At 37.8% G+C, this 25,379-nt stretch overlaps 1 protein-coding gene across 1 annotated transcript in view; it reads left to right on the forward strand.

Moving 5' to 3' along the window:
* The window catches only part of FGD6 (FYVE, RhoGEF and PH domain containing 6), a 269,170-nt gene that overhangs the window by 75,742 nt on the left and 168,049 nt on the right, over positions 1 to 25,379 (forward strand). Inside the window, exon 3 of the mRNA XM_053716891.1 lies at positions 20,444 to 20,582. Coding sequence (XP_053572866.1) covers positions 20,444 to 20,582 — 139 coding nt within the window. The remainder of the gene's footprint in view (positions 1 to 20,443; positions 20,583 to 25,379) is intronic.

A 25,379-nucleotide genomic window follows, 5' to 3' on the forward strand; every position in this document is an offset into this window, starting at 1 on the left:
TCCTTTCATTCTGAAAAGTCCCAACATCAGTAGTCTTCCTCTAAGCCCGAGCAAGCCAAGAGCACTTGGAAGCCTGCTCTATCCTGGAATAAATCGAAGCAGAAGATGAAGCCCACCGAAAACAAGTCGGCATGAAGGGGCGGCCCCCGATCCAAAGCTGGATCGTGTAGGGGGCAGACTGTTGCTGTTTTCAGATGCTTGGTCCAGGGACGTGCATGATCCATGTGTCCTAGAGGTCATAGCTTAGGGATACAATGTAGGTTTTAAATCTCATCCACCCAATGGCAGATTTCTCCTCTCAAGCCTGTCTTTAAAACCAGAAAAGAGGGAAGCCTTTCTGGAGTGTGTGCAGGATCTGTCCTCCTTGGGGTTCATTGTCCCGGTTCCTATCGCAGAAAGAGGTTTGGGATACTACTCAAACCTGTTTGTGGTCCCAAAGAAAGAGGGAACTTTCCGTCCAATTCTGGACCTAAAGTGCTTAAACAAATTTCTAAATGTCTCCTCGTTCAAAATGGAGGAAATTAAGGTCCATTCTTCCTCTAGTTCCGGAAGGACAGTTAATGACCACTATAGATCTGAAGGATGCCTACCTTTACGTTCAAATCCACAGGGACCACTTCCAGTTTCTAAGGTTTGCGTTTTTGGATCAGCACTTCCAGTTCATTGCACTTCTATTTGGTCTAGCTACGGCCCCAAGAATTTTTACAAAGGTTCTAGGAGCTCTCCTGGCCATCGCCAGAACCCAAGGTATAGCAGCAGCTCCCTACTTGGATGACATTCTGGTTCAAGCACCATCCTCTTGGCTAGCAGAGGACCATTTGGTATCTCTTCTCTCTCTTCTTTGATCACATGGATGGATAAACTTAGATAAGAGTTCTCTCATTCCAAGCACCAGGGTAGAATTCCTGGGTACTATAATAGATTTAATATCCATGAGAATATTTCTAACCAACCATAGACGGTGCAAGCTAGCTTCGCCATGTCTTGCCCTCCGGACCTCCTTAAGGCCATCTGTGACTCAGTGTATGGAGGTAATTGGTCTCATGGTGTCCAGCATGAAAATTATTCCCTTTGTCAGGTTCCGTCTCAGGCCGCTACAGTTGTGCATGCTGAGGCAGTGGAACGGTGATCATTCGGATCTGTCTCAACAGATTTCCCTGGACAACCGTTCGAGAGAATCACTGTATTGGTGGCTCTGTCCAGATGATCTGTCTTGAGGGACATCCTTTCTCAGACCATCCTGGGAGATTGTGACTATGGACGCGAGCCTCTCAGGATGGGGAGCTGTTTGGGGTGCGAAAAAGGCACAGGGCCTGTGGTCTCAGGAGGAACGCTCCCTCCCAATCAACATTTTGGAGCTTCGAGCAATCTACAATGCTCTGAAGGCTTGGCCTCTTCTGGGTTCGCCCCGGTTTATCGGATTCCAATCAGACAATATAACCTCGTGGCTTACATCAACCATCGGGGGGAATGAGAAGCTCCCTAGCAATAAGGGAAGTATCTCGGATTCTGGAGTGGGCGGAGGCCCACAGCTGTTCGCTGTCAGCGATCTACATTCCGGGTGTGGACAACTGGGAAGCGGATTTTCTCAGCAGACAATCTTTTCATCCGTGGTAATGGTCTCTCCATCCTGAAGTGTTTGCAGAGATATGCTACAGGTGGGGGACGACAGAGATAGATCTCATGGCGTCTCGTCTCAATACCAAACTACCCAGATATGGGTCAAGGTCTAGGGACCCTCAGGCAGAGCTAATAGATGCATTAGCGGTGCCTTGGAGGTTCAATCTAATCTACCTTTTTCTGCCATTACCACTCCTTCCTCAGGTAGTGGCCCACATCAAGCTGGAGCAGGCGTCAGTTATACTGATTGCTCCATCGTGACCGCAAAGGACGTGGTTCACGGACCTAGTGAGGATGTCATCTTCTCCTCCATGAAAATTACCTTGTCGCAGGGATCTTCTGGAACAAAGTCCTTTTGTTCATCAAAATCTAGATTCTCTGAGGCTGATTGCGTGGAGATTGAACGCTTAGTCCTAGCCAAGAGAGGTTTTTCTGAGAGAGTTATTGACACTCTTATCCAAGCTTGTAAGCCAGTTACTTGTTGCATCTATCATAAGGTGTAGAGAACCTACTTATTCTGGTGTGAAGAGCGTGGTTTTCCTTGGCATAAAGTTAAGGTTGCCAGGATTCTGTTTCTCAAGGATGGTCTGGAGAAGGGTCTTTAGGCCAGTTCCCTGAGGGGTCTGATTTCGACCTCATCTGTTTTACTCACGAGTACAAAAGAAAAAATATATGCAGCGCTAAACAATGAATATCACCATGTATCCTGGAATATGGTAGAAAGCTTGTGGTTAGAGTTGGTTAATATTAAAAGCACAGTTGAATCAGTAACAGGATGCAGCTGTACACAAATCCGTGGGTTTCTTGTCCACCGATGCAAAGAACATAGGAGCTGGAAAATACAAGGGAGACAGCGCAATCCTCGATTCGAGGCAGTATTTATTCAAAATTGATACAAAGACACTCTAGTAGTATCATACTCACTAGACAATAAAAACAAATATGTCCATAAATGAGTGTAGATTCGAAAGGAAGATGCGGTAAGCTTGCACAAGTCAGTCCTCTGTTCACGTTAGGCAAACGATCTCCGTTTCAGGGTCCCCGCCAGCAACAGTAGCAGAATAGCTGACGTCATGTCAAAACACCTTTCTACGGATCCTTGATGAGGAAAAAAGAAAACTCTATGCGTTTCGCCGGTTGAATGCCCCGGCTTTCTCAAGAGTGATCCACTTGTTAGAAAGGAGTCTGATTATATAGCCATAAAAATGGGTGGTGTTGATTGATCCGTTTTCATAGTAATATTTTATTATGAACTGTTCCTTTGATGTTTTAATGATTTTTAGTTTTGTCATATATGAATTGTTATGTTTTTTTTAACATATGAAATGCTGTTTTTTATATTGTATATTTCACATTGTTTATTTATTTATTATATTTTTGTTATATATATATATATTCATAATGATTTTGAAATCACATCATTATGAATTATTGTCTAATACTGGTGGATCAACTGACTAAATACCATTTGGACTTTACTCACAATAATCCAGTTGTTGTCATTTGTATTTATGCAAGAAAACGGATCAATCAACACCGCCCATTTTTATGGCTATACAATCAGACTCCTTTCTAACGAGTGAATCACTCTTGAGAAAGCCAGGGTGTTCAACCGGTGAAACGCGTAGAGTTTACTTTTGTCCTCATCAAGGATCCGTAGGAAGGTGTTCTGACGTGACGTCAGCTATTCTGCTACTGTTGCTGGCGGGGACCCTGAAACGGAGATTGTTTGCCTAGCGTGAACAGAGGACAGACTTGTCCAAGCCTACTGCATCTTCCTTTCAAATCTACACTCATTTATGGGCCTGTTTGTTTTTATTGTCTAGGGAGTATGATACTACTAGTGTGTCTTTGTATAAATTTTGAATAAATACTGCCTTGAATTGAGGATTGCGCTGTCTCCCTTGTATTTTCCAGCTCATCTGTTTTACTGCACAAGAGGCTCTCTGAGCTTCCAGATGTTCAGTCTTTTGTTAGGGCTCTGATAAGGATCAGACCTGTGTTCAGATCTTCGGCTCCCCCTTGGAGTCTGAATCTGGTTCTTAAAGTTTTGCAACAGGCTCCGTTTGAGCCTATGCATGAAATTGATATTAAATTGTTGTCCTGGAAAGTTCCCTTTCTACTGGCTATTGCCTCGGCGCGCAGAGTATCTGAGATTGCCGCCTTGCAATGTGAGCCTCCTTATCTGGTGTTCCATTCGGATAAGGCTGTCCTACGTACTAAGTTAGGTTTTCTCCCTAAAGTTGTGTCAGACCGCAACATCAATGAAGAGATTGTGGTCCCTACTTTGTGTCCTAGTCCTTCTTCTTCGAAGGAACGTTTAGTTTATAATTTGGACGTTGTTCGTGCTTTGAAGTTTTATCTTCAAGCTACTAAGGATTTGTTTGTGGCGTATTCTGGGAAGCGTAAGGGTCAGAAGGTCTCTTCAACTTCCTTATCTTGTTGGTTGAGGAGTCTTATCCGCTTAGCCTATGAAACAGCGAGACATAGACCTCTTCAGAGAATTACGGCTCATTCTACTAGAGCAGTGGCTTCCTCTTGGGCCTTAGAGAACAAGGCCTCTAAGGATCAGATTTGTAAGGTGGCTACCTGGTCCTCCTTACACACTTTTTCTAAATTCTAAAAGTTTGATGTTTTTGCTTCAGCTGAAGCAGCCTTCGGGAGAAAGGTTTTGCTGGCTGTGGTGCCCTCAGATTAGGGTCCGCCTCTTTTTTTTGTCCCGCTATCATTCAGTGTCCTCTAGAGCTTGGGTATAAGTTTCCCAACAGTAAGGAATGAAGCTGTGGACTCTCCTTATATTAAGAAGGAAAACATAAATTATACTTACCAGATAATTTAATTTCCTTCTGTATAAGGAGAGTCCATGGCTCCCGCCCATGTTTCCCCGATGGGCGGACCCCTAAATGTTGTGTTTTCTTCTGGCACCTTTTTATACCCTGATATTTCTCCTACTGTTTCTTGTTCCCTCGGTAGAATGACTGGGGGATAGGGGAAGTGGGAGAGGTATTTGAGCTGGGGTGTCTTTGCCTCCTCCTGGTGGCCAGGTTCAGTATTTCCCAACAGTAAGGAATAAAGCCGTGGACTCTCCTTATACAAAAGGAAATTAAATTATCTGGTAAACATAATTTATGTTTTTGGGCTTTGCGCAATTCAGACAGATAAGATAGAGGTGCTTTTGTGTATATATAGAAAGATAATGAAGACAACTCTCCCTGTAAGCTTAGTCTATTTAGTGAGACACGGCATGAAAACCTCGTGCAGCAAAGGTGGTAAGTCGCACAGTGATGGCAGCAAATTGTATATATATATATATATAAGTATATACTGTACATATATATTTATGTATATATTTATGTGTTAATATCTGTATATACATATATTAACACATAAATATATATGTATAAAAGCATATTCATATATATTTACTGGGAACACACAGTTCCCATTGACTGCAATGTAAAGGCACCTTTCAGTGACGTTTTTTTTTCTAACACCCCACACCCGCCAACTTTAGCCCCGAAAAACGGCTTTGTGCAGTTATTTTATTAAAAATTAAAAATGCTACTTTTTTTTTTTTTTTAAATTACACTACACTGTATTTTGGGGGCATTTGGGGCACATTTATAAGATCTGATCTCTGGTCCATTTTATAAGCGCTAATTGCTACCACAAGCTCGCTCTAGCAATAACTATTTGTAATGGCTAATTAAATAAATTAGCTCTCCACTTGTAATCTAGCCCTTAAATGGCTTGTTATTTTTCATCGAACAAAAAGAGCTATTTCATATACAAAACCTAAATGAGCAATTTGTCATACTGGCATATCAAGCCACTAATAACATATTAAGGGGAAATCATTTTTAATGTACACTATCCCTTTAATGTTTGTCTTGTAATCCTTTTCCTTTCCCAGTTTAGCTAATATGATTTGCCCTTTTGAATGCTTTGCTAGATTCCTTCTATTCTTGAAATTCCAAATCAGTCCCAAGCTCCCTAATTATCTTTATTGCCGTATGTTCTTATTGCTGCTACCTTTTATTGAGCACATTAATTTTGATTTATTATTTTTATTGCCACATAGTATGTGTTGAGATGATTATTTATTAGACAAGGTTTAAAAAGGTTCTCTGCCATCTCTATTATATTTGAGAAGACATTAGTCCATTTTTACGCAATTTAAAAATGCCTTTAAATCATTTAAGTCTGCATTTTTACAATAAGTAAAGGGCATTGATCCTTTTAACAATGCCTATGTAAACTGATCTGCAAAGTGATCATATTTTCACTATTACCTACATGATTTTTTACTTTTATGTTTAAAGGGACACTAAACCCAATTTTTTTCTTTAATGGTTCAGATAGAGCATGCCATTTTAAGCAACTTTCTAATTTACTCCTATTAAGTTTTCTTCGTTCTCTTGCTTTCTTTATTTAAAAAGCTGGAATGTAAAGCTTAGGAGCCAGACCATTTAAGGTTCAGCACCCTGGATAGCGCTTGACAACCAATAAGCAAACGTAAACCCAGGTTCTGAACCAAAAATGGGCCGGCTACTAAGCTTTATATTCCTGCTTTTAAATAAAGATAGCAAGAAAACGAAAAAAAAAAACTCATAATAGGAGTAAAACAGAAATTTGCTTAAAATTGCATGCTCTATCTAAATCATTAAAGAAAAAAAATTGGGTTTAATGTCCCTTTAATATTATTTATGTATTATATCATGTAGTTATGGTTTAGCATGTTTAATGATTTATCTCCATTAGCAGGGTTATCACGCTAAGGATGACTAGGCAACCAGAAGTGGCCTCCAAACCAGCTGTTCCTAAAGCCCCAATTCTAATAAGCTCTCTGGGCTGGTGGGATTCTATAAGAATGCTCGGCAGCCTCTTTATTTCCCTGGTGGAACTATATAATGCCACTTTTTACTCTGAAAACAGGGTGTCTCGCTAAGGGGCATATACTGCATTTTATATGGTAAGGAGGTGCATACATAACTAAAGTGCACAATAAAATTCATAAAAATTTTAAAATCTTAAAAAAGGATTAATTGAACCATTCACAAAAAAAATACACAGGAAAAAATGTGAGGTGCTTCAAAATTCATAACGAAGTTGTTCAACAAAAATCGTATTTTATCAAAAACGTAAAAAAGAATTATACAGGAATAAATCATATTAACTATGCTCAGCGTAAATCATAATTTAAGGACACTGGATGTGCAAAAAAAAAAAAAGAAAGAATTTTGTACTTAAAATTACAAAATACAAAGAGTAATTGTTGTCTTTCATAAAATGGGCTGAACGTGTTTCATGGGCATATATGAAATTTTCTTAATGCACTGACACAGTGGGTGCTGCAATTGTTTTAAATGGCTTAACTCCCCCACCACTTGCCATATTTGGAAGAGCCAATCCAGACTTATTTGAGTAGACAAAGCATACCACTGTTTGTTTGTTTTTTTTATTCTGGGTTTCTTGTCACAAACAGATTTGTAACAAGGTTAGCCTTGTAAAATGTGCACTTGCAGTTCTCAGAATTGAAAAAAACCTACACATTTCAGAGTTAAATTATGTGAAAATGGTACACATTCTAAATATTGTTTCCTTTGCATAATTAAATGTTTTATATTTCAATCCCAAAGTATTTCCTGTCCCTTGCGTGGTTAAGGTAATACAATTGCTAGCACCTGTCATATTAAAAAAGGGAATGGGGGCTGGTTCAGGGTTGAGAAGATGCATGTAAGATACATTTTATCTTAAAATGTACAAAACCTAATTCTAAATTATTTATTCTCAGTTTGGGCTGGAAGCGAAATTTACATAAAATGCATCACTTCTACTGCTACTATAAATAGTTTGAGACAGATATATCAGTACATTTTTTATATTTGAAAAGCAATCATTTTTACTTATCAGGACTGTGACACACAGCTACTGTATGAAGTGACTGGTAAGAATGACTTGCATTGCATCTTCTGACTGCTAAGAACATTTTGTAACAGGATGTGGTTTTTTCAATACTGCTTTGTAATTGAAAATGTGACAAGTGGAATTCTGACTCCACATTCCTAAAAACCCACCAATACCTATAACCTGTTTTAGAGTCTGCAATTTACTGCAAAAAAGTCCAAGGTCAATTTAAACAAAAGTAAAGCTTCCTGTTATTATTTCTTTTTACTTTTAGTGAACCAAGAAATCTTGCAGGATATTCTAGATTTTATTTTAAAGGGATATTAAGCAGTGCTCCTTTAGTGAAAACAAATATGTTAAATCAAAGTAAACATAAAAAGAAAAATATTGTGTAAAAAAAAAAAAACCTGCAAATAAATTACTTGTTTTCTTGCAAAATTAACACTTAGAAATTATCAGTGCAGCTCTTCCCCCAGTGTGATAAGAGCAGAGAATTTTCAAAACCTACGTTTTTACTCTGTCAGTTCTGGGAATGAGCAAATCTGACTAGTCTATTCGACTAGCCTACAAGTTTTATTACATTAGGCTAAGATAAAACTTCCTGCAGAAGCCTCCTCCCCCTCCAAGTAGGGTTGTGACAGGAAGCACAAATGTAGTATAAATAAATAAAAGGTAATATCCATTTCAGTAGATGAATAATACATATTGCAATGATATTAAGTATAAGCAACTGCTTAGTGTTTTTTTTTATTACAACAATAAAACAGACTGTTTAACATCCCTTTTAATTAATCTCAGTTTTATTTCAAATAAAATGTTTTATTATGCATAAATAAAAAAACAAAAAACAACTTGCATGCCAGAGAGACTATATTGCATTCTATTTAAAACAAAATTGCGACCCCTCTTGCATGTTGATTGCTTGATATGTACGGGAGTTTTGTTTTTTTATATCTACCCTTAAAGGGACAGTATACTGTAAAATAATTTTTCCCTTAATGTGTTTACAATTGCTTTTTTACCAACTGCAGAGTAAAAAAATTATGAAAATTAGCTTTTTAAGGTTTATTTGTGTATATTAAAGCTCTGATTTTGTGTTTTGAAGCCACAACCTAATAAAATGGGTTGAGCTTGTAGGTATAATCAGATCTCATTACTGTATCACATTGTGTACATATACATGCTTCTTTATCTTATATCTGTCCATAAAATAATCACCAGTACTTGGAGAGAACAATGGAAAATCAACATTGTATTTACCTTATCTCTGCTATATCCCACTAGGAGTGCAATTTCTTCTACTGGCTGTGTTTACAAAGCTTATCTATAGCTTGGACCTGCGGCCACAAACTTTCAGAATAGGTGGGGATACCACAGGCTAAATCAACTATTTCAAATGCCAATATAAGGGTAAAGGAGCTACTTGTAAACAATTTAATACACTCCAACAGGTAAAGTAGATCATTGGGAACAAATTAAAGGGGATAAATATTTTGAGTAAACTGTCCCTTTAACTGGCCCTTTTCAAGTGCTGTGTCCTAGGATTGCAAAACAATGCATATTTGTCTAGAAAAAAATGCAGTTTTAAATAGTATTAAAACCTTTATGTTGATATTTTGCTGTACAGTAAACTTTTTCTGATGCATAAATAAAATAACTTATATTAAAAAAATGACGATTTCCCTTTAATTATTTTAACATATTTGCCTACAGCTATTAATAAACTGTAAACTGGGAGGGAGCTTTTCTAATAAACCAAAAGCTTTAACTTCATGGTGTGGGTTTAACATCATAACGCTATAGGGGGGTAGTTATCAAGCCGTCTACTTTTCTGGCTTCGCCGGCCCAATACGCCCGCCTAAGCTCGCCTACCTTCGCCGCCGCGGACCTGAAAAAATACGCCTAAGTTATCAAATAAAGCTGTCAAAAAGCCGCGGGGCGATGAGCAGCGGACTGTGACAGTTATCACTCATCCGATCTCGCTGCTCTTCGGCTTTTTCCCAGCTTTATTGCTAGCCTGTCACTAAGCACTCACACTAAACTACACTGTTCTATCCCTATACCGGCGCCCCCGCAACTCAATAAAGTTACTAACCCCTAAACCGCCGCTCCTAGACCCCGCCGCAACTCTTATAAATGTATTAACCCCTAAACCGCCGCTCCCGGACACCGCTGCCACCTACAGTATACCTAGTAACCCCTATCCTGCCCCCCCTACACCGTCGCCCTCTATTATAAAGTTATTAACCCCTATCCTGCTGATCCCGCACCTCTCCGCAACTAAATAAATAGTTTAACCCCTAAACCGCCGCTCCCTGAACACGCCGCAACCTATATTAAACCTATTAACCCCTATCCTGCCCCCCCTACACCGTCGTCACCTATAATAAACTTATTAACCCCTAATCTGCCTCCCCTACACCGTCGCCCCCTATAATAAATTTATTAACCCCTATCCTGCCCCCCACTACGCCGCCGCCACTGTAATAAAATTATTAATTCTCCAATCTTAGGGTTTATTTTACAGGTAAGTATTTATTTTTAAATAGGAATAATTTATTAAAGTATAGTGTAGTGTTAGGTGTAATTGTAACTTAGGTTAGGATTTATTTTACAGGTAAATTTCAGTTTATTTTAGCTAGGTAAGCTATTAAATAGTTAATAACTATTTAATAGCTATTGTACCTAGTTAAAATAAATTGAAAGGTACCTGTAAAATAAAAATAAATCCTAAGATAGCTAGAATATAATTATTATTTATATTGTAGCTATATTAGGGTTTATTTTATAGGTAAGTATTTCGTTTTAAATAGTATTCATTTAGTTAATAAGAGTTAATTTATTTAGATTTATTTAATTAATATTTAAGTTAGGGGGGCGTTAGGGTTAGACTTAGATTTAGGGGTTAATAATTTTATTACAGTGGCGGCGGCGTAGTGGGGGGCAGGATAGGGGTTAATAAATTTATTATAGGTGGCGACGGTGTAGGGGGGGCAGATTAGGGGTTAATAAATTTATTATAGGTGGCGACGGTGTAGGGGGGGCAGGATAGGGGTTAATACATTTAATATAGGTTGCGGCGGGTTCAGGGAGCGGCGGTTTAGGGGTTAATACATTTATTATAGTTGCGGTGGGCTCCGGGAGCGGCGGTTTAGGGGGTAATATGTATAGAGTAGCTTGCGGTGGGCTCCGGGAGCGGCGGTTTAGGGGGTAATAACTTTATTTAGTTGCGGCGGTGTAGGGGGGACAGATTAGTGGTGTTTAGACTCGGGGTACATGTTAGGGTGTTAGGTGTAGACAGCTCCCATAGGAATGAATGGGATGTCTGTCAGCAGCGAACTTGTACTTTCGCTATGGTCAGACTCCCATTGATTCCTATGGGATCCGCCGCCTCCAGGGGTGGCAGTTTGAAAACCAGGTACGCTGGGCCATAAAAGTGCCGAGCGTACCTTCTAGTTTTTTGATAACTAGCAAAAGTAGTGAGAATGTGCCGCGGAACATCTGGAGTGACGTAAGAATCGATCTGTGTCGGACTGAGTCCGGCGGATCGAAGCTTACGTCACAAAATTCTACTTTTGCCGGTCTGGAGCCTTTGATAACTAAGGCGTATCAGCCTCGCCACAAATACGCTGCTGATATCCAGCGTATTTGAGGTTGACGGCTTGATAACTAGGCCCCATAGAGTTTAGGTTTGTCATTGTGGAAGGGTTTATTGAAGATTTTTCAGATCCTTTTGTTTTGTGCTGTATAAATAAGCTTATTATAGATCATTTGAAATACATACAATCATAACTGCCATGTAGCATTCTGGATTATGGGGACATACAAGTTCAAGAGATAAAATTAAGAATGTACCCTGTCAGACAGGAAGTACAGACAAACTTTCTAAAGCCTTTTGTCTTCTAACGTGCTTCTTACATTTTTTAAAAGTATGATGATGATAGCATTAGAATAATTATTTGCAAGGTTTAAGTGTGACTGATACAATGTTCTCTGCTTAGCAGAAGATTTAACACTCCCTTACACACACACACATTACATGAAGTAACTTATAAGGATAACTACACCCCACTGTGCCAAAGTAGGGTGTGTCCTTTTTCCACAGTCTACACCATAATATTTCTCTGTCTGTATCTATCTATCTATATCTATCTAGCCACTTGCTCATGGTAGTCCTGGTAGTCCGGTTTATGTAGTAAACCTAACCCTTAAGAGTCTGTAGGGTAATACAATGTCTATAAAAATGAGTACCGTTACTGACATTATTAAGAAAAGAAAAGGGAAGGTATTTTTCGACTGCCCAATAAATTGTAGTGTACCGTGCCAGAATATCTAAAAAAGTGTTCATTTGAAAACAAAATTCTTTAAAGTGATGGTAAACGTGAAACATTTTAAAATCAGGTTCAGAATCAGTGATATTTTTGATGGAATTTAATTGATCACTTCTAATAAGGATGCACTGTAACTTATTTTTTAATCTAGCAGTGCCATTCCAATACCTTGTGATTAGGCCACCCACTTCAAAACTCATATTTGTTTGTGAGTTATCGGTTTAAATTGTTCTCCAATCAGTGCTCTAGCTGTACAACACTTTTGTAGCTAGAGTGCCCATTGGAAAACAATATTACATTTTTTTGAAGTGGGCAGTTGGAGTGTGGTGTATTAGAATGGCATGGCTAGATTTAAAACTAAGTTACAACATCAATTTAAAGTGGTCAGTTAAAGTCCATCTAAAATATTGATTAAATTCCGCACCTGATTTTAAAACATGTCAAGTTTACCATCACTTTAAAAGTATTGTGCTGAAAGGTAGCATATATATATATATGTGTGTGTGTCTGTCACCTGTAGAGTCTGTAAGGTAATATCATTTAAATTAAGAAAGCCAAATAAATGGGAACATAAAAAATAACCACTCAAACTGAAAACAAAACAGTGGATTAGATTGAATACACCAGAAACAATAAATTACAAGACAAAACCACACTATGCCTGTGGCAAATGCTGTCAGCAACACAACCTGACAGTTACTTGACTAAACTTTGAACAGTCAGCTATTTGAATAAAGTTAGAATCATAAAGTAATCTATGCGTGTGACTAAGAACCAAAGCCCTCTAGTAAGTGAACCAGCAAAGCTAATATCAGAAACTCAGTCTTCTGGCTATTTTAGGGGGGGAGGGACAAGTGTATGACAACAGTTTTAAAGACTTTCATCTTGAATGGAAATTGTGAATGTAGTATAATTTTGCATGAAAGAGAATAAAATGGATTAAATGCACTGTGCTTTCTAGACACCTCTTTAAAGTAATAACAATAAGGATTGATATATGAGCCCCCACAGCTGACACTTTTATTTTACAATGCAGCGCTCTTTTTCCAGTAAATGTTGTGGCTCACTATTGGTTAGTTAGGATCAATAACATTTGTAACTGTTTAATCTATGATGTGTGATCAGCAATTTAGTAAAGGAGTAGATGAAAACACTGAAAGATGAGCAGGCATTGAAAATCGTAACGTTTCTGTCAAACATAATGCCTTGTATATTATTACCAAATGCTTAGTCCAGCCTTCCTTGCAAAAACAGTGATTCTGCTATTATATCCTCTCTATTGTGACTTAGCCAGTAATGGCCCCTTTCATTTGCTGTCTCTCTTAGTTTACTTTGTAACCCAGTGTCCACTCTAACAAAACAAGATATGTACCGTAAATTGTTTTTCTTCACACTGGAAGGGATGTATGGGGGTCAATCTAATTCAATAAATAGTACCTGCAAAACACCAGTCTCAGTGAAGAGAGTACTCCAGGATGCTGTCTTCTAGGTAGAGTTGCAAAGAAAATGCCATAGCTCACATATTCCACTAACCTGCCATATAGCACACTTCAAAGTCTCCACTACATTAACCCCTTAAATGCCACATAGTCCACTGAAAAGTCCACATTACACTATTAACCCCTAAACTGCCACACACTCATATCACAAACTACCCTACTACACTAACCCCTAAACGGCCACACACCCATATTGCAAACTATCCCACTACACAATTAACCCCTACACTGCCACAACCCCATATTGCAAGCTACCCTACTACACTATTAACCCTAAACTGCTACAATCCCCACTGCAAAATACCCACTAACATCTAAACCCCCTAACCAGATAACCCCCTAACCTTACACCCCCTAATTTACCCACAAAAAAAACAACTGACCTTACCTTTAAAAAACAACAACCTAACATTACCTTTAAAAACAAACAAAAAAAAAAACCTAACAGTACCTTTCAAAAAATAATGATATCTAACATTACCTTTTGATATTCTACCTTTAAATGCCTAAAATGATGCTCCAAATAATCTTGAAAACTACAGAGCTAAAATTATTTGGGATCAAAGTCGCAGCTTCAATAAGGAAATGATCTTTAGAGTATTTGTATTGCACTAATGCTTGCCTTTTAACTCTTGTTTGCAAATGGGTTAAAAACATAGTCACAAGTCAAATTTGTGACAATACATGGTTCATCTAGAGTTGACCATGGCTGGTTCTTGGTGGCTACGCACATAATCCACCCCTGATTGTCTCAACAGTCATGTTCAGCTCCAGATCTGTAGTATATTCTTAGTCGGGAGCTGACTAGCTATGTGGGTATCCACTTTGCAGAGGTTAAAAATATAGGTATACTTAAAGGGACAGTAAACTCCAGAATTTTTGTTGTTTAAAAAGGTAGATAATCCCTTTATTACCCTTTCCCCAGTTTTGCATAACCAACACAGTTATAATAATATACTTTTTACCTCTGTGATTACTTTGTATATATGCCTCTGCAAACTGCCCCCTTATTTCAGTTCTTTTGATAGACTTGCATTTTTAGCCAATCCGTTCTGACTCCTAGGAGCTTCACGTGCCTGAGCTCAATGTTATCTATATGATACACAAGAACTAACGCCCTCTAGTGGTAAAAAACTGTCAAAATGTTTTCAGATTAGAGGCAGCCTTCAAGGTCTAAGAAATTAGCATATAAACATTTTACGTTTAGCTTTCAAACTAGAATACCAAGAGAACAAAGCAAAATTAGTAATAAAAGTAAATTGGAAAGTTGCTTAAAATGACATGCCCTATTTAAATCATGAAAGTTTTTTTTGTGACTTGACTGTCCCTTTAAGGAATAGTCTAGGACATTTTTCTTGCAGTTTTTTATCCTTATAAGTTGTCTGATTTGTTTAACAAAAATACAGCTGTTTCCTTTCATTAAAGGGTACTGCTGACCAGTCATAGATTTAGACCATTACAATTTGGGGAGTTAAAAATAAAAACAGCAAAGCTAAATATCATGGAAGGAAGTTGTGACATCTGGGGGACAAGGGGTTTACTCTCTAACTGTTATTGTCAAATCTGGAGGTCCACACAAAAATGCAGTTTATTAATTAATAATAGTGCTTATTATGCCTGTGTTACAATCATATTAATGTGTTTATCATGAAAGGCAGTTATTAAACTAAAATGTGTTTCTTAGCTTCAGAACATTGATTCTCTCTCCCTTCAGCCTCTCCTCGATCACACGATTCATCACTCCTTTGCCTTACTCCATCTAGTCTAGACCAATCTAGTCTGCCCCCTTAGCAAGTTCTACTAATTAAACAATATAAGGCGTGTCTACGTATTGTGTCAATCATACCTCATCGCAATGTTTTAGGTAGCTTTCAGCTTTTCCAAAACAAAAGTATCTCGCAGCAAGGAGTCTCACGTGCAGTTTTTCTTTCTCACAAAAGTGGCCTGCAAAGGCATCCAGCCACCCCTTGTCCATCAAGATAAGCTCTGAATAAGGCAGTGAGTGAAAAACAGCAGAGAAACATATGTAATTTAACTTCTTAAAGGCATTTTCATTAAAGGCATATATGTGCTAAATATGTATATTTACTGAATATATCTATGCATACTGAAAACTATAGATTAACTAAGATAAACTGCCAAGACATTCACTATTGATTAAATTACTTGTGTATGGAATCACAAGCATTTTCTATCCATTACAGAAGCTATGGTCATATTATTGGTGGTCCTCATCTACTACCTTTTTCAGTTGCTAACAATAGTTTCTTTCATGGCCAGCAATGGTTCTATTAATATGCAGTATATTTGGCAGCCACCTTGATGGGAGGAAATTGGCTACATGCCAAGTCTGTTTGTCTCTCTGAAATTAATGCCAAATGTATTGAGCAGTTGTAGAGAAGAGCACTTCACTGTCAGGCCATAGTTTAGGGGTGTCCAACTTTTGTACATGAGGAACTACACTGAAAAGTCACATGGTGGCCCCAGTCCTTAGGATAGACAATCCTTCTAGATGCAGTTGACCTATTTTGTTTAAAATAAATAAAAATTAGGCTTTGCCCACAGCCACTTCCATATGAAGTCTCACCCCCAGCATATATCTCAGCTAGAGATGTAAAAATATTGGGATGTTTTTGTGAAATGCACATTGTAAGCATTGGAAACATCACCAAAATTATTTTTATTTGCTATGCAGAGCTACTGATCATATACTTTTGTCATATCCTCAATTTTACTAGAAATTTTACAAATTTTCATTACTTAATACATTTTCCATATTAAATGTTGACACATAACCACACATAAGGAACAATATTTCTCACAGGCAGTTATTCCCTATGCGTTTGGTGTGGGGACAGAGGAAGTAAGTCTTTGTGGTGGAAGTGAGTCACAACTATTTATAACTTCTTCAATAAAGGTCAGATATTTAGATTTCTAGGTTTGTATTCAAAACACATGCCCACACAGCCTGATATTTATAGATCGTCTTCTCAAGGTCAAGGTCTTGGGGATAAGCTGACACCAATACCTGTTTATTTACAAATATGTCACCCAAGCAAATAGTATGCATAGACCTGATTCCATTCCCTTTTTTTAAACTTTGAAGGTATTAAGATGGGTAGGAGTGAAGTGTAGTGTCAGCCTCACACCACCTATTTTTGATTTCTGATCCCAGGATGTTTCATTCTGATCGATCCCACCCAGAATCCTTAGAGGTGTCCAACCTTTTATACTGAGGGTCATGCTAAGATTTTTGTTGTTGGAGAACAGTGTTTAGACATTTGATTAAAGGGACACTGAACCCAAAATTTTTCTTTCATGATTCCGATAGAGCATGCAATTTTAAGCAACTTTCTAATTTACTCCTTTTATCAATTTTTCTTTGTTCTCTTGCTATCTTTATTAAAAAAATAAGGCATCTATGCTGTTGTTTGGTTCAGGGCTCTGGACAGCATTTGTTCATTGGTGGGTAGCTTTATCCACCAATCAGCAAGAGCAACCCAGGTTGTTCACCAAAAATGGGCCAGTATCTAAACGTATATTCTTGCTTTTCAAATAAAAATACCAAGAGAATGAAGAAAATTTGATAAAAGGAGTAAATTAGAAAGTTGCTTAAAATTGCATGCTCTATCTGAATAATGAATGAAAACATTTAAGTTCAGTGTCCCTTTTATAAAAACAAAAATAAATCCTATATAGATTTCAAAAGAGCAAAAACATGGTGCAAACCTACATATACACACATTATTAGAAAAAAGTTACTGAACAGTAATTATGAAGAGAAGGAGGACTCTGTGTGTTGTATATTGGGAAATGTAGAGGAGCAATGTAAAATTCCTGAAATAGCTACCTCATAAAAGGCACTAGTCATCTTATCTAGATGATCCATTGCTTTGATTTGATTTACAACAGAATCTAATATCATCTCTACTATTTCTATGGTACGTTTTGTTTTCCCACTGCCATTTTTACAGAAAACAGAAAGCATCCATAATTAAATGTTCATGATTCTGAGTATACAATTTGAAAAACCTCCATTAACAAATTAACTTCTTTCTCTTGGTATCCTTTGTTGAAACTTCACTCCTTTCCAGAGTGAGCATGTCTTGAGCGCTATATGGAAGCAGTCTTTGCAACAATGTTCAGTATTCTCAACAGGACCTATTTAATGGGCACACTGCCCGGCTGATTTTAATGACCACCCACTTAAAGGGACACTCAATCAAAATTAAACTTTCATTATTCAGATAGAGCATGCCATTTTAAACAACTTTCCAATTTACTTCCATTAACAAAATGTGCCCATTCTTTTTATATTTCAACGTTTTAAGTCGCCAGCTCCTACTGAGCATGTGCAAGAATAAGTGTGTATGCAATTGTGAATGGCTGATGGCTGTCACATGGTACGTGTATGCATTTGTTATTGGCTGATGGCTGTCACATGGTACAGGGGGGAGTGGAAAAAGACATAACTTTTAAAATTATCAGAAAAAAAAATCTACTACTCATTTGAAGTTCAGACTTAGTGCTATTGCATTGTCTTGTTATCATGCATTTGTTGATTATGCAAATCTACTGTGTTGACTGGTCCTTTAAGCTAACATTAGCTAATTATTGTTGTTGTTTTTTAATGTTTGTTGTACAAATGATCATTAAAGGGACACTGAACCCAAATTTTTTCTTTTGTGATTCAGATAGAGCATGCAATTTTAAGCAACTTTCTAAGTTACTCCTATTATCAATTTTTCTTTGTACTCTTGCTGTCTTTATTTGAAAACAAAGGCATCTAAGCTTTTTTATTAGTTCAGCACTCTGGACAGCACTTTTTATTGGTGGATGAATGTATCCACCAATCAGCAAGAACAACCCAGGTTGTTCACCAAAAATGGGCCGGCATCTAAAACATTTTGGTTCAGTGTCCCTTTAAATCAATTTTGTTAAATTATGCAAATTATTTATGTTTTTGGATAGATTAAAGGGATATTAAACCCAAATATTTTCTTTTGTGATTCAGATGGAAGAAGAGATACCTAGGTAGGTGTTTGGAGCACTACATGGCAGCTGCTTTCCAGACCAAGGACATACGCCACACGTCCTCGGTCATTAAGTGTATTTTTTTTTTAGGACGTGTGGCGTACATCCTTGGTCGTTAAGGGGTTAAAGGGACATTAAACTGTTAGGTACAACTATAGTATTGTGGTGACTACATACCATGCTGCTTTAAAGCTGTACTCTTACTTTAACCAATTGGTAAAGCTCAGCATCTTTTTACTGGGTACCGCCATCTTGGTACGCATGTTTTGTTGCATCCTTTGACAGTAGCGGTGCACTTTCGCAGATCAGTGACGTTGCTGGCTTTTTGACAGCTGTACTTTGCACTTTGTGTTAGCTTGCACAACATAAGGCAGAAGATATATATATATTTTTTGTTACAGTTTGTCCAAAAAGGTGTGTCAAGAAGATAACAATGTACTAATCTGAGCATGTGCAATGCATCTGTCACAGGGTACAGCAATACTTAAAGGACCAGTCAACACAGTAGATTTGCATAATCAACAAATGCAAGATAACAAGACAATGCAATAGCACTTAGTCTGAACTTTAGCACTTAGTCTGAACTTCAAATGAGTAGGAGAATTTTTTTTTGATAATTTTAAAAGTTATGTCTCTTTCCACTCCCCCTGTACCATGTGACAGCCATCAGCCATTAGCCATTAGCCATTCACAAATAAATAGAATATGCACATTTTATTAATGGAAGTAAATTGGAAAGTTGTTTAAAAGGGCATGCTCTATCTGAATAATGAAAGTTTAGTTTTGATTGAGTGTCCCTTTAAACTTCAAGATGGGCGGTGCCCAGTGTGAAAATTTAGAAGTTTACTAACCAGCACTTGTTAAAGGGACACTCAAGTCAAATTAAACTTTCATGATTAAAGGGCCATGATACCCAAATGTTGAAACATTTGAAAGTGATGCAGCATAGCTGTTAAAAGCTGACTATAAAATATCACCTGAACATCTCTATGTAAAAAAGAAGATATTTTACCTCAAAATGTCCTAATTATTCACACCACATTGTAAAGGACTTTAATCAGCAAATCAGTATACCTATCCCGGGACAGGCAAGGAAGCGAGCTTTATGCACACTCATGTTATTTCCATATTCAGTTTAAGGAAGTTTACTATGAAATCTCATAAGAGTTAAGTGAAATCTCATGAGATCACAGTAAAGAGTTCATGACCTCAGCACTGTTGATTGGCTGCAGTTCATTTCTTCATTTTTTTTTTGTACCTGCAGCTGGACAGCAGCTAAAGTATAACTTTTTACACAGAACTTACTCTGCTGAGCTGAGGAGATTGTGAGGTAAAATATCTTCCTTTTTACATAGAGATGTGCAGGTGATATTTTCCTGTCAGCTTTTTACAGTTATACTGCATAAGTTTTAAGTGATTTAGCATAAAAGTATTATATTCCTTTAAGATAGAGCAGCAATTTTAAACAACTTTCCAATTTACTTCCATTAACAAAATGTGCACAGTCTTTTTTTATATTTACATTTTTTGAGTCACCAGCTCCTACTGAGTATGTGCAAGTAGTCACAGAATATACGTATATGCATTTGTAATTGGTTGATGGCTGTCACATGATACAGGAGGAGTTAAAATGTACATAGCTTTAAAATTTGCCAGAAAAAAAGTCTACTACTCATTTTAAGTTCAGACCAAGTGCTATTGCATTGTCTTTTTATCATGCATTTGTTGATTATGCAAATCTAATGTATTTACTGGTCCTTTAATGGTTAAAACAAGAGAATGACTAGAGAGATGCAGGCACAGGAGAAAAACAATAGTACTAAACCTGCAACTGTAGTTGTAGTGTCCTTTTGTGGGGATTACAAAGGTTTAAATAGGTTTATCAGAGAAATAGGCACTAATTTTACTTCATGCAAAGGTTTTGCCAGAGTAGTGGTACTAACAAAACTCTGTTGAAGGAGAACACATTGCTCATGTAGTGTTTGTACAATTTCCCCACAGCGAATCCATTTTTATTTGACATACTATTTCATTTTTACATCTGTTTATTAGTGAGACATCGCAGGATGAGGCTGATGATGTGCTGGGTATTGTTCACTCAGATGATGAAGAGATTATCAATAGCTCAGATGAGGATGAATTTAGCTCGGATTCCAGCAAAGCGGATCTTGATCATCTTGACTATAAAAAGGTGAGTTTGTAATGAGAAAAGAGGGAATCTGAGAGATGATAAAGAACCCTTTATTTAATGGTATGATATGCACGGTGTGTTTTGTTTTTTTAGGTTTCAGAAATTTATCACAGTTTGAGTTTTAAGTAGCTACCCTAATATTCACCAGTGAGATACCCACACCTTAACCCCTTAAGGACCAGACCATTTTTCAATGTTCTTACCCTTAAGGACCAGGGCTATTTTCACATTTCTGCTGTGTTTGTGTTTAGCTGTAATTTTCCTCTTACTCATTTACTGTACCCACACATATTATATGCCGTTTTTCTCCCCATTAAATGGACTTTCTAAAGATACCATTATTTTCATCATATCTTATAATTAACTATAACAAATGTATAAAATATAATGAAAAAAAACTTTTTCTATCTTTGACCCCCAAATTCTGTTACACATCTACAGCCACCAAAAAACACCCATGCTAAATAGTTCTAAATGTTGTCCTGAGTTTAGAAATACCCAATGTTTACATGTTCTTTGATTTTTTTTTTACAAGTTATAGGGCAATAAATACAAGTAGCATTTTGCTATTTCCAAACTATTTTTTTTTCAAAATTAGTGATAGTTACATTGGAACACTGATATCTGTCAGGAACCCCTAAATAACCCTTCACATGTATATATTTTGTTTTAGTAGACAACCCAAAATATTGATCTAGGCCAATTTTGGTATATTTCATACCACCATTTCACCGACAAATGCGATGAAATTAAAATAATGTTCTCTTTTTCATAAACTTTAGGTTTCACACTGAAATTATTTACAAACAGCGTGTGCAATTATGGTACAAATAGTTGTAAATACTTCTCTGGGATCCCCTTTGTTCAGAAATAGCAGACATATATGGCTTTGGCGTTGCTTTTTGGTAATTAGAAGGCCGCTAAATGCTGCTGCGCACCACACTTGTATTATGCCCAGCAGTGAAGGGGTTAATTAGGTAGCTTGTAGGGTTAATTTTAGCTTTTGTGTAGAGATCAGACCCCCACCTGACGCATCTCACCCCCTGATCCCTCCCTGACCCCTCTTAAACAGCTCTCGTTCCTCCCCCACCCCACAATTGTCCCTGCCATTTTAAGTACTGGCAGAAAAGTCTGCCAGTACTAAAATAAAATGCTTTTTTTTGTTTGTTTTTTTAAATACATATTCTGCTGTGTAGGATCACCCCTTACCCCCCAACTTCCCTGACCCCCCCAAACAGCTCTCTAACCCCCCCTCTACCTTATTGTCCGCTATCTTGGGTACTGGCAGCTGTCGGCCAGTACCCAGTTTGCATAAAATTAGCCTTTTTTATATTTTATTTTTTATTTATTTTTCTGTAGTGTAGCTTCCCCCCTCAATAACCAACCCCCACCCCCTCTCAGATCCCTTGGATAACTTGTCCCCCCATCTCTCTCCCTCCTTCTCTTTACACTTTGTTCCATAGTGTAGGGCTCCCATGCCCACACCCGTGTGCGCTCCCATCATCCCCGCGCGTGAAGCCGACCCCCTCTGACGTGATTACACCAGCGATGGCCGCCCACCCGCCTCCCTGCAATGACTCCCACCCACCAATGATCGCACCATCGCTGGCCGATGCAGAGAAGGCCACAGAGTGGCTCTCTCTGCATCAGTGTGTTAAAAAAGGTATTGCAGTGATGCCTCAATATCGAGGCATCATGGCAATACCTTGGAAGCAATCAGGATCGCTTCCACAGCTTGAAACCCCTGACGACGTACAGGGTACGTTGGTCGTTAATGACCAGTTTTTGTATGACGTACCCTGTACGACGATGGTCGTTAAACGGTTAAGGGAAACTGGACAGAAATAAGTACTATAAAGGCAACTTCCCTTGCTCCTATCATTATCATAGGATGGACAGGTTTAGGTTCTTTGTCAGCTTACTGAGAGCCGGTGTACAGCGGGTTCCCATGTAGAGCTACTGAAGGCAGATTTTGCCATACTTCTTCAAGAGGCATTTGCTGCATTTCTAAATGTGAGAGGCAAGCTCAGTGCAATATAGCACTGCATGACATGATGACTCTGCTGAATTTACACTTTGTGCTTTGTATTTTATATTACTTTACACTTCAGATTAAGTTGTATTGCATTTAAACTTTGCACTTTCTTTCTTTTGTACTTACACTGTCAGAAAAAAATGCCAGAAAAAATGTGCAAGATTTGTACCTTTAGGGGTACAACAGCTTGTCACTGGGGCAGTACCCTCAAAGCTGCACCCACTGTACCCTTTAACATAGGTAGAAATTGATTTCCCTTGCAGATTGTACCTTTCAAAGGAAAATATGTAACTTTGGTGACTAGATTGTACCTCAGTGCTATGGTACCATAATGTACCCTTAAAAAATGGTGCAAATTTGGCCTTTTAAGGGTACTGCCCCAGTGACAAGCCCTTTGTACCTCATGATGGCAAATTTGTACTCAACACAGCATATTAAAATGCTGTTCCATCAAATTTATTATATAACATTTAAATATGCATTTATTTAATGTGTACTTTTTCAGACAGTATTACAATAGCCACACTGCAGTTTTATATGTTTGGTTAGTATAGCCAAACAGCAGGTCCTAAGACTGCTACAGGAATTCCTGAAAGAACCAGGCTAAAGAACCAGTTCCAAAAGGATCTATTCAACATGTTTTATTTCACTGTGTACTAGACTCTAACAACACCCCATTTAACTTTGGATGACATGCCACATAAAACATAACTATATAGAAAACAACATAATAATAAAATATAACTCTAACGAATGGAAGGGGGATTCAGGGGAGGGATAAACGATAAAACTCACAACCATACATTGAATTGTCACTTTATGCAAAATATATGCAAATTAGTCTATTTCCCCAGTACAAATTTTGATGATGAACCTTCTACCAATAGATGGAGCTGTGTTACACATGTCAAGGAACTTTCATCCAATAGATGGCGCTATAGCGATTTACACAATGTTCATGTATGTGACTGGGGAACGGTTACAATTTTATTTTATTTTTTTAAAAACAGGTTCTTAAACAGCTCTTGTTTATTTTATCAGTCAGTAGAACATAAATCCCTAACGAGGTGTGCTTGTGTATAGCGAATAAGAGACCTCAGGTGGATCTTGAAAACTCCGGCAGCACTCCCAATACAGAATTACGTGATAGGAATTCCTGTGTAGGACAGAAAAAGAGAGGCGCCACCATAGGACAATATCGTCTGAAACAGCAGAACAGCACAGGAGAGAGTCCCCCCCTTTGAAGTGAATCTACTCAGAGAAGCAGCGGCACAGCCAGGGTGCCAGATACAGCCGATCGGGACTATAGTGAGTTGCCCGACAGACACGCTAGAACGTCAGATACGTCACTGATGTTGTCACAGGAAACCAAATCCTCCGGTTTAGGCACAGACGGTGTTCAGCTGGAGATACCGGTATGGGTACACAAGCTCCAAGGGTTAGCGCATGAATACATCAAATATTTGCATATCTCCGCCCTCCTGGTTGGACCATGTTCCGGCGTTCTTATCTGCTTAGTCAATGAAAGAAAGGCCCTGCCCTTCTTGGCTCATTAATTCACCAGACCCGCCTCTCTGTGGGCAGCACCCCTTACGTATGACGTGCTCCACTTTCTAATTATGGTTTAGCCAGTAGAATAAATTACGCTCCCAGTGGGTTTAGTACAGCGTCAAAAGAACTTGCTTGGGTGTTCATCTGCTATTCACATGAATTAACTACTGGTCGGTCTCTGCCTGAAAATAACCTGACACTTCCTCCAGTTTCAGACCATATTGTCCTATGGTGGTGCCTCTCTTTTTCTGTCCTACACAGGAATTCCTATCTTGTTTATTTTATAGAGTTTAAACGAAAAAGAAATTCTGTCATTTTAGTTAATACATTTGCTTTATTTTTAAGAGTTTTCATCTTGATGCTCTATATATAAACATTAAAATGTTAAGTGCTTGTTTGCTATTTAGTAAAAAATTTTCTCTAATTTTAGTTAATACATTTGCTTTATCTTTAAGAGTTATCATCTTGATGCTCTAAATATAAACTATTAAAATGTTAAGTGCTTGTTTGCTATTTAGAACCAGCAACACAGTATCATTGAAGATATTTTATGTTGCTTTGCACACTTCTTACATATTACCAACAACCATGGAAAATTAATTATTTTGCTCTATAACATGTATGTTTAATTCATTTTTGGTGACTGCCAGTTATGTATTCAATTAATAATTGAGGTGCACAAATTATATGGACTTGCAGGGTTTGGCAGCCTTGAACCACCCATCCCCCTCAACCTTTTAGTCACAAAAGTGATTGTACCTTTTTGGGGGGATTAAATAGTACAGACATGGACCCTTTGACAGTTTGAAAAATATTTGTACCTTTTTTACCGCTAAATGGTATATATTAGTTCCTTAAGGTGTAATTATGATCCATTGAGGGTACAACCACATCAGTTGTACCCTACGTGTTCACAAAGGTACCCCAACCATACCCATTTTTTCTGACAGTGTAGGATTGTGATTTTACAAATTCTGTTCATACTTTTATTTCTGTGTAATTTTAACAATTTAGGATCATACTTTTTATATTTGTGTATTTTACAAATTACATTGCATTACATTTGTATTTCTTATTTTTAAAATAGAAACTGACAGCTTCAGTTTCCCAGAGTGCTTAATTACTTTCTATTGGCCTGATAAGCAAAGACTCTCTAGTTTGGAGAGAAATTATAGTGCAGACTTCATAGGGGCTGAACTCACTGAATTCTT

This window comes from Bombina bombina, chromosome 6 (genome assembly GCF_027579735.1).
Source record: "Bombina bombina isolate aBomBom1 chromosome 6, aBomBom1.pri, whole genome shotgun sequence".
NCBI classification, from domain to species: Eukaryota; Metazoa; Chordata; class Amphibia; order Anura; family Bombinatoridae; genus Bombina; species Bombina bombina.